This window comes from Canis lupus, chromosome 19 (assembly GCF_011100685.1).
Source record: "Canis lupus familiaris isolate Mischka breed German Shepherd chromosome 19, alternate assembly UU_Cfam_GSD_1.0, whole genome shotgun sequence".
Taxonomy (NCBI): Eukaryota; Metazoa; Chordata; class Mammalia; order Carnivora; family Canidae; genus Canis; species Canis lupus.
Genome location: NC_049240.1, coordinates 31,179,958 through 31,189,509, shown reverse-complemented (window position 1 = coordinate 31,189,509; position 9,552 = coordinate 31,179,958). Strand labels below are relative to the sequence as shown.

Genomic DNA, 9,552 nt, shown 5'->3' with positions numbered 1-9,552 from the left:
CGGGGCCCCGCCGCAGCGCCCGCCGCAGCGCCGCGCCAAGCCGCCCCGGCTCCGCTCCGCCGCCTCCGGCGCCCTCGCTTCCGTCTCGGCCAAGTTGCGTCGACCGGCCCCTTCGCCACCTTCCCCGCGCGGCAGCCGAGGAGCCGCGGCCGCCGCTTTCGCTTCACCGGAGCTGCGGGCTGCGGGCCCCGACGCGGAGAGGATGGGGGGGAGGCTGCAGATGCCGGGGCGCCCGGAGACGCCCGCGCGGCACTGACCCTCCGGCCCCCCTCGCCCGCGCCCCCCGCGGCCCCCGCGGCCCCCGCGGCCCCCGCGGCCCCGAGCCCCTTCCCCGCGCGGCAGCCCCGCGGCCCGGCCGCCCCCTCCCCCTGCTAGCCGGCGGCGGCCCTCCCGGCGGGCGGGCGGGCGGAGGCCCGGGCGGGCGCGGGCGCGGGCGCGGGCGGGGGCGGGGCGGGGCGGCGCGCCGGGAGCCCGGAGCCCGGCCCTGCGCTCGGCTCGGCTCGCCTCGCGGCGGGCGCCCTCGTCGCCAGCGGCGCACCATGGACGGGCTGCCCGGTCGGGCGCTGGGGGCCGCCTGCCTTCTGCTGCTGGCGGCCGGCTGGCTGGGGCCCGAGGCCTGGGGCTCGCCCACGCCCCCGCCGTCGCCCGCCGCGCCGCCGCCGCCCCCGCCGCCCGGAGCCCCCGGCGGCTCGCAGGACACCTGCACGTCGTGCGGCGGCTTCCGGCGGCCCGAGGAGCTGGGCCGGGTGGACGGCGACTTCCTGGAGGCGGTGAAGCGGCACATCCTGAGCCGCCTGCAGATGCGGGGCCGGCCCAACATCACGCACGCCGTGCCCAAGGCCGCCATGGTCACGGCCCTGCGCAAGCTGCACGCGGGCAAGGTGCGCGAGGACGGCCGCGTGGAGATCCCGCACCTCGACGGCCACGCCAGCCCGGGCTCGGACGGCCAGGAGCGCGTCTCCGAGATCATCAGCTTCGCCGAGACAGGTGGGTCTGCCCCACGGGCGGCCGGCGGCGGCCCCGCGCCCCGCGCCCCGCGCCCGCGCCCTCGCGCACCCCGCTCTCCCTGCGGGGCTGGCCGCAGCCGCCGGCGCACCCCCCCCCCCCCCCCCCGCCCGTGCGCCCCGTCCGGGTGCCGTCCTCTTTCCCCGGGCAGCGCCCCCCGCCCTTCCCGCCCCCCCCCCCCCGCCCCCCGCCCCGGGCCCTCCACCCCTGCTCTCAGAAATCTGCCCCGGCGCCTCTGGGCGCGCATCCCCCTCCCGGCAGATGCGTGCGGCCCTGGCTCCGCGGGCGCTTGCTTGGCGATTGCTTAATGTTTTTGTTTCCCACGATCCGAGTGTAGGCTTAGCAGTGTGGTTGGCGATGTGTGTGCTTGTTGATATCCGTGGGCCGGAGAAGTAAGTGTGTGTGCGCGCGCGTGAGAGGCCCCGGGCCGCTTCCCTCGCCGGGCAGCGTGGGCTTGCCAGGATTGCTGAAGGCTCACTGGGGAGAGCTAGGCAACCTCTCTTCCGATTGTGTGGGCACCGGAATCGGGCGGAAGGCAGGCTTCTCAACAGGTCCCATCATTTACGCAGAGAAAGACGCGGCTCGGGGGCAGCCCCGTGCCTCTCGGCTTGCCTGGCAGCGGCAGCAACCCCCTCGCCTGAGAGCCGCAGAGTTCCTAGTTAACAAAGGGTAGGAGTCCCTTCTGGAATTTTCTACCGGCCCTGGATTTGCACATTTCTACCACTGTCCAAATATAATAATCGAGAGACAGAAAATCTTTCGGAACTTTAAAAGAAGGAGGAAAATGTGCCGGCGCTGAAATGCTGCAAGTGCTTTCCACTCCGCTGTCCTTTTCAGGACTTGAATGAGCCAGGCTGGCTTTTGTGCCTGGAGCTCAGCCCCATTTGTGCCGAGGGGACTGCGGAGAAGGTCGCAGAGGGGGAAGCCCTGGTGCGGGCAGGGCGGGGGTGGGCAGGGAGCTTGTGTGTGTGTTGGGGCGGGGAGCGGTTGTGTCACCAGGCTGAAAATGCCCCCCACCCTCCCAGGCAGCAGGCAGACGGTGCTGGTGCCGCCTGGGGATGAAAAGGGATGAAAAGTTTTGCATGGCCGGGTGTGGAGAAAAGCAGAGACAATCGGACTGGTTTGTGCTTAGAAAGAAATGCATTGCTGTTTTAGCTGTCCGACCGAGTCAGGGAAAGCTCGACATGCAATTAGAGAGCTTGGATTAAAAGGTGCTTTGGGGCCCAGAGTAGAAATGTGATTCTGGAAGGTCGAGGAGGCCTTTTGGTCCCGGTGGCACAAAATGACAGCGGGGGCTGGTATATTTCTGGTCCATTTCACGGAGCCAGCTCTTTGACTTATAAATAACAGATTCAGGTCACAGGCAGCTCGTCCAAGACCAGCTTTTAAGGCTGCACTTTCCCCCATTTCAAAGTCAGATGTCAGTGTTATTAGAGGAGCCAGGCGAGGCCTGAGGAGGGGGCTGCAGGGCAGTGGTAGGAGGTTTGATAAAACCAGCCACGGCCACACAGTTGCCTTATTTGTTCTTCCTGGAGGAAGGAAAAAAAAAAAAAAAAAAGGAAGAAAAAAGTCCAAATTGTCAGAAGAGTCACTGCAATGTAGGATGAGAGAGTAGTTGTGTCTGGGTTGGCATGGCCTCTCTTCTTGTTGAGCTGAATTATGGAGGAGACTAACAAGCCAGTTCCCCTTTCCCTTGGCAATTTTGAACGTGCCATTAATGGGGAGCCAGCGTCTCATGAAAGGAGCGGACCTCAAGTTTCAAGGCTGAATGTCCTGTCCCTTGGAACTAGTCAGAAACGAGGGCTGCTCTTTGCAGCCTGCAAAGCACACGTTCCTGTGTTAGAAATCTGAGCAGAGCTCGCTTGTTTGCAGTGGAGGTTCCACTGGGGGTTGGATCAGATCATGCTTAGGTAAACACTGGGAAGAGGCGGTAGGTGGCTCAGCTCGATTTTGCAATGCCCTGAGTTAACCAAAAGAAAAAAAGAAAAAAAGAAAAAAAAAAAAAAAAAAGAAACTACCTTTCCACTGAAACAACCCACCCTAAAATCCTCAGTGCGATCCTGGTTTTGTTTTTCAGATTTCACAGATACCCATAACAACTTGTTAAGATCTTGGCCTCCTGACAAGTTCCTCTGTTGAGCTTTGAGGCCTGACAGCCTGTCTCCAGGGAGCCCTGGCCTGGGAGAGGTGAGGCAGGATTTTATAGGCCTGGACCCTCCAGCTCCAAGCTGGTCCGGGTTTCTCAATGGAAAACGATTTTCTCTGCCTCTCCCAGGTTACAGTCAGAGGCCCTGGCCCCAGGAACAGTATTTCTGGTCAATAACGTTTTCCAGCTGCGTGGCAAGTTCACATTCCAGCATCATGCAGCAGAGTCTCTTTCCCCATTGCCTCGTGTTCTCCTTGAATTAACTTGGCCTGCTCTCCCACCTCTCCGCAGATGGCCTCGCCTCCTCCCGGGTCCGCCTGTACTTCTTCGTCTCCAACGAAGGCAACCAGAACCTGTTTGTGGTGCAGGCCAGCCTGTGGCTTTACCTGAAGCTCCTGCCCTACGTCCTGGAGAAGGGCAGCCGGAGGAAGGTGCGGGTCAAGGTATACTTCCAGGAGCAGGGCCAGGGCGACCGGTGGAATGCGGTGGAGAAGAAGGTGGACCTCAAGCGCAGCGGCTGGCACACCTTCCCACTCACGGAGGCCATCCAGGCCTTGTTTGAGCGGGGCGAGCGGCGGCTCAGCCTGGACGTGCAGTGCGACGGATGCCAGGAGCTGGCCGTGGTGCCCGTGTTCGTGGACCCCGGTGAGGAGTCGCACCGGCCCTTCGTGGTGGTGCAGGCGCGGCTGGGGGACAGCCGGCACCGCATCCGCAAGCGGGGCCTGGAGTGCGATGGCCGGACCAACCTCTGTTGCAGGCAACAGTTCTTCATTGATTTCCGCCTCATTGGCTGGAACGACTGGATCATCGCACCCACCGGCTACTACGGGAACTACTGTGAGGGCAGCTGCCCGGCCTACCTGGCGGGGGTCCCTGGCTCCGCCTCCTCCTTCCACACGGCGGTGGTGAACCAGTACCGCATGCGGGGCCTGAACCCCGGCACAGTAAACTCCTGCTGCATCCCCACCAAGCTGAGCACCATGTCCATGCTCTACTTCGATGACGAGTACAACATCGTCAAGCGGGATGTGCCCAACATGATCGTGGAGGAGTGCGGCTGTGCCTGACCACACGGCAGGGCTGCGGCGGTGGTGGAGGGGCGCCAGGGCCGGAAGGGTTCCCCCCAGCCCCCGTGGGGACCGCCGGGTGCCCGGCCGGCTCGGCGCGGTCCTGACGTGGGGCTGCCCGGAAGGCACCAGGGCGAGGCCCGAAACGTTTTCCTACTACTTCATCGAGCAATCAGTCAAAGCCAGAGCAAGAACCCTCGACCGACGTGAGATACTTTCAAATGCACACGTAGACACGCACAGCCAGACGCATCCTGCCACCCACACAGCAGCCTCCAGGATACCAGCAAATGGATGCGGTGACAAATGGCAGCTTAGCTACAAATGCCTGTCAGTCGGAGAGAATGGGGTGAGCAGCCACCATTCCCACCAGCTGGCCCGGCCACTCTGAATCGCGCCTTCCGAGCACACATAAAAGCACAAAGACAGAGAGACACAGAGAAAGAGCGAGAGAGGAGAGAGAGAGAGAGAGAGCACGGGAGCCACAGAGAGGAGAAGCAGATGCGGGGGTGGGGAGTGTGCGGACAGGCAGGAGGGCTGCGTGTCCCCCTTTGCTTGTGTGCAAGGCCTGCCATGCCTCAGCATCTCCTGGCTCAGACACGTTGGCTTCCTTCCCTGCCTGGGATCCTTCATGCTGCAGGACCAGGGGAAGCCTGTCTTTTCCCACCCTTGTAGAGGGAAAGAGGCCCAGAACGGACACAACCTGCCAGAGACTGCAGAGCCGTGGCAATGACCCTTTGACTGTTGCTTGGGTCCCTGGCGTGACTTATATGTGTGTTTGTTTTTGGGGTAGGGAGGGAGGGAGAAGAGAAGGGTCTTAATTTGATGCTTTAACTGATCACTAGCAGCTGACAGGTCATTCATTCCAGTTGTATAATTGAAAAGGGACTTTGCTACCAGGTATGACCTTTTAAGTTAAGATTTGAATTGTTTTACATGGGAGGAAAAAAAGTTGCAATCTGTGCCCTTCACTGGGCATATTCCTCTAGGACTGGTTGGGGAAGGGGTGGAAATGATGCCCTAGGCAAGGGAATGAGCCCAGAGGAGGAAACGGTGGAGTGGAGGCATTCTGGAAATGCTTGCGTTGGGGAAGGGGGGGTGCCCCCCCCACCCCCAGCAGGGTTTGTGGCAGGGGAACAGTTTAGCCGGTCTTGGAGAGCTGGGGAAGGCTTTCCGGCTGCTTTGCAGAAGTTGCCTGCGTGGGTCCCGGCCACCAGGGCCGGCCATGGACGCGGCCCCCGCCTGCTCGCCTGCCCGCCTGCCCTTCCTAGCACTTGCCGACTTGCCTGAACGCACATGATATAGCACTTGCCCATCTGCGTGTGTCCAGAAGTGGCCCTTGGCAGAGCACTGAACTCGCTCACCCCCAGATGTCCAAGTGCCACGTGAACTATGCAATTTAAAGGGTTGACCCACACTAGACGAAACTGGACTCGTACGACTCTTTTTATATTTTTTATACTTGAAATGAAATCCTTTGCTTCTTTTTTAAGCGAATGATTGCTTTTAATGTTTGCACTGATTTAGTTGCATGATTAGTCAGAAACTGCCATTTGAAAAAAGAAGTTATTTTTATAGCAGCAAAAAAAAATACAGTTAAATGTATTATACATAATTTTGGAACCAAAGAGGCCAACAGATCAGTTTTAATTTTTATTAGATGGTGAGGCCATCTTATATGAGGTAGACGTTCTGAACAATCCCTTGAGTGGCCTGCCAACGTTTCAGGGTATAAATGGATTTTGTTTATTCAGTTTGATGTGTCTTTTCTATCTTTACACACCCAGAAGGTACAGAAAAAAATGACTATGGTAGATTGCAGGTGTGCGTCCTTAAATCCCCACCTTTATGTTTATTTAATAAAGCTCCCCTTAGGTTCTGTTTCATAATAATTTAAAACCAAACAATTTTCCCATAGACTTGCTGTTAAAGTATTTTACATCTGTGTACAGTTTAAGAAAATAAAAGACGGAGTGCCACGGGCTTCCTGCCTTGTGTGCTGTGCGGGGCGCTGGGGTCTGGGCTGGAGGCGGTGGCGGGAGGAGGGTGTGGCCGGCCGGGTGTCCAGCTTTGATGCCCGTCGCCTCCGCGGCTCGCTCCCGGCACTCTCTGAGTCCTTGCCACGAGCACGGATGTCACTCAGAGACTCTAGGAAAAATGGCAGAAGATCAAAATGAAGGACAATTAGCAAATTCATGAATTACACATTTGTTTACCCTCCCGGTCCCCAGACTAATTATGTTTTACTAAAGCCACATCTATTACCACTTGAAAGTGCCGGTTTAAGCCCCCATCCCTGGAAGGAAATGTAGAACCTGGAAGACTGGGAAGCCCACCTGACCTGCAGGCCCACCCCATGCACTAATGCAGGTGACGGTAACCCAGAAGAGGCTAGGACTTTAGGGCAGAAAGGTGAACAGAAACCGGGCCCAGAATGTGCTAATTGTCCTTGCTTGTGGAGATTTTAACTGGTGGTAGTAGGTGGTGGTTTTAGCAGTGACAACTGTCCAGCTGCTATGGCGGGTAGGACTTGAGATAGCCACGAAGTGCTGTTTTGTATCATGCTTTCTGAGGGTTGGGGGGAATGGTTTCATGTTCATTTTCCTGAATTTGGAATCTGAGGCTCAGAGAGGTTCAGAGCTTGCCTCGGGTCACACAGCTGGGACAGGCGCCTGGAGCACTTGAGCCCGGGTGCGGCCGGCCAACCCATTCCACTGGGAGAACTGCCACCCTAAAGCCCGGGCCTTCATTTGAGGCCCTGCAGGGCCAGTGGGGTTGCTCCTTGGTTTTTGGGTCACATGTGGTCTTCCCAGGGAAAAAAAAATATTTGAGTAGGGCAGGACCTTACAGATTGATCCAACCCCATTAAGGGGACAATGGGGGAAGTGATGGAGAGCTGTGAGCAGCGGGAAGGACATATCTCAATTCACACCGCCGACTGGTGGCAGGAGGCCGCATCTGGCCTCTGTCTTTGCCTATCTGCAGGAGCTGCTGCCCTGTCAGCCTCTTGTCCTGAGGGGTATGTTTGTTGATCTGCAAGGTCTTCAGATACGATACAAGGTAATAGCAGCAAAGAAGAAAATTTCATAAAGACCAGCCTGGCCCGGGCATTTGAGGTGTAGGTCAGGATCCAGCTGGTTCTCTGCAGTGGGCTCCATCCAACTAATGCTGGTTGCTCTCGGTCCTCAGTCTAGCCCCTGCCCACCCCCGGCCCAGGAACTTTTGCGGGCAGCCTCCAGGATGCCTCTACAGTTTGGATGTGGGTCATGTCTGGGGACCACCTCTGGGGCTGTGCTTCACAGCATGGACCCCACAGTAGCCCCGAGAAGGGTCTGGGACTCTGAGGGTCATGAGGCCAGCAGGCTGGCAGACACTGTCTCTGAGTGGTACTCGGCTGCCCTTTGCTGGCAGGTGTCCCTGCGGGCTCCGGCCCTGCTGGGACAATGGGAGTTGGCAGTAACTTTTCCTGACAGGTGCAGTGAGGCCAGGCATGCACCCCCCATCCCGAGGCCTAGTGTTCTTGCTCAGTAGGGACGTGATGCTTCCTTCCTGTGCTTCTGAGGCCATAAGCTCCCCTGTTCCTTCTTTCCCATGTAGGTCTCAGCCCTTTTCTGCCAATTGCTCATTCCCATGCTCTGCCCTTATCTTCCCAGTGGACCAGCTCCGGGGGGGGGGGGGGGGGGGGGCCTGGAGAGCAGGCCTGTCACACCGCCTTCCAGGTCCCGTGCCTCTGACCGAAGAGCCCTCCTGCTCTGCCTGAAAGTTCTTGTCCTTCTTCGGGCCACCAGGCTGTTAGCCTCTCATAGGGCCAACCGGCCAGCTAGGGCCAGAGGCTGTTACCATATCCACCTCAGATGTCTCCATCACCCACCCACTGCGATTCATGAGATCCCACCATGTCAGATGCACCCTTGGCTGATCTTCAGACACACCCTGCGTCCTCAGTGACTCAGTGGAACCAAACCTGAGGTGGGGGTATAGGAAGCCGGCTGCAGTGCAGAAAGCCCCTTGTTCTGTTTTGTTTTTTTTAAGATTTTATTCATCACACACACACACACACACACACACACACACACACACACACACACAGAGATTGGCAGAGACACAGGCAGAGGGAGAAGCAGGCTCCACGCAGGGAGCCCGACGTGGGACTCGATCCCTGGTCTCCAGGATCACACCCTGGGCCGAAGGCAGCACTAAACCACTGAGCCACCTGGGCTGCCCCGGAGAGCCCCTTGTGCAGACAGCGCTATACCTACCACCTCTCTCTTCACCCCCATTTCCTGGATGGGCAGACTGAGGGGCCATTATACAGAGGCTCCAGGGGTGTCCTGTATCTGTTTTCCCTCCCAGCCCTCTGAGAGTTTGGCTTCAAGTGGAGCACACCAGGGGGGTGGGGGGACAGGGACTGCTCCCCAGCCCAGGGCAGAGGCAGCATTTAGGAGGGCCTGTTATGTGCCAGAGCTTGCATGCATGCTCCTGCTACTGGGGGTGACACCACTGCCACCTGGTGCAAAGGCTGGGGTCCCTGCCACGGCTCCAGGCAGGGTCTGGGACAGCGACTCGGGCAGCTCTTGCTCCGTGGCTGGGCTCCTGCCTCACCTGAAATTCCAGCCTGCCCAGCACGCAGCTAGCACGTCCTCTGCAAGGCCCTGTGGGAATTCTTGCTGGGAACCCCATAAGGAGCAGGCAGAGCATCCCCTGCAGCTGCCTAGACCTCCTTCCAGGGCAGGGACGAGGGGTGGGTGGGTGTAGGCTGCCACCAAGCCACGAGACTGCAATAGGCCAAAGAAAGGATGCCCATGTGGGCAAAAGAGCAGAGAGCAGGCACCTTTCCCGTGGGCAGAGGCTCCAGGAGGAACCTCGGCCCGTACTCAGCTTCCAGTGGGATGCCTTGAACAAATGATGAGCTACCCAGGGGCCCTGCAAGATGAGCTGTGCCACCTGTAGGTGAGTCGGGGTGTGTGGCAAGCTCTGGGGGCCTGTGGGCTGTGGGGTGAGCTCGGTGGTGCCGGGGGTTGGGGGGGCTGTTAGTGGGAGTGGAGGGGGATTTGTGGGTGAGGTGGTGTGATTGCAGGTGTGACCGTCTGCATGTAAGCTGTGGTGTGTGTGGGGGTGCGAGACTATGTGTGTGGCTGTGTGTGAGCTGGGGGTGTGTGGGTGGCTGCCTCCGAGGCTGTGTGGGGGAGTGTGCATATGTGGTTGAGTGTGAGGCCGTGTGGGCTGTGAGACTGCGGTGGTGGGGTGTGGTCGCACGGTTGGTCGTGTGTGTTTCTTGCCTTTTTGGTGTTCTTCATCATGAGGTAATGTACCTGGCCGGTTACATGCTTTGGG

General features: G+C 59.0%; 1 protein-coding gene across 1 annotated transcript; it reads left to right on the top strand.

The window, feature by feature from the left end:
* The first annotated feature begins 539 nt into the window (after window positions 1–539).
* INHBB (inhibin subunit beta B) lies at window positions 540–6,202 on the top strand. Its single transcript, XM_038564923.1, has 2 exons — window positions 540–987; window positions 3,443–6,202. Exons 1-2 carry the CDS (start codon window positions 540–542, stop codon window positions 4,216–4,218), a joined length of 1,224 nt encoding a protein of 407 aa, XP_038420851.1. The 3' UTR covers window positions 4,219–6,202.
* Window positions 6,203–9,552: the final 3,350 nt, after the last annotated feature.

Bases quoted from the DNA above. Each gene is read 5' to 3' on its own strand.
- INHBB (XM_038564923.1), top strand. From the start codon at position 540: ATGGACGGGCTGCCCGGTCGGGCGCTGGGGGCCGCCTGCCTTCTGCTG. The intron at 988-3,442 runs GTGGGTCTGCCC...ACCTCTCCGCAG, and splicing joins CATCAGCTTCGCCGAGACAG to ATGGCCTCGCCTCCTCCCGG.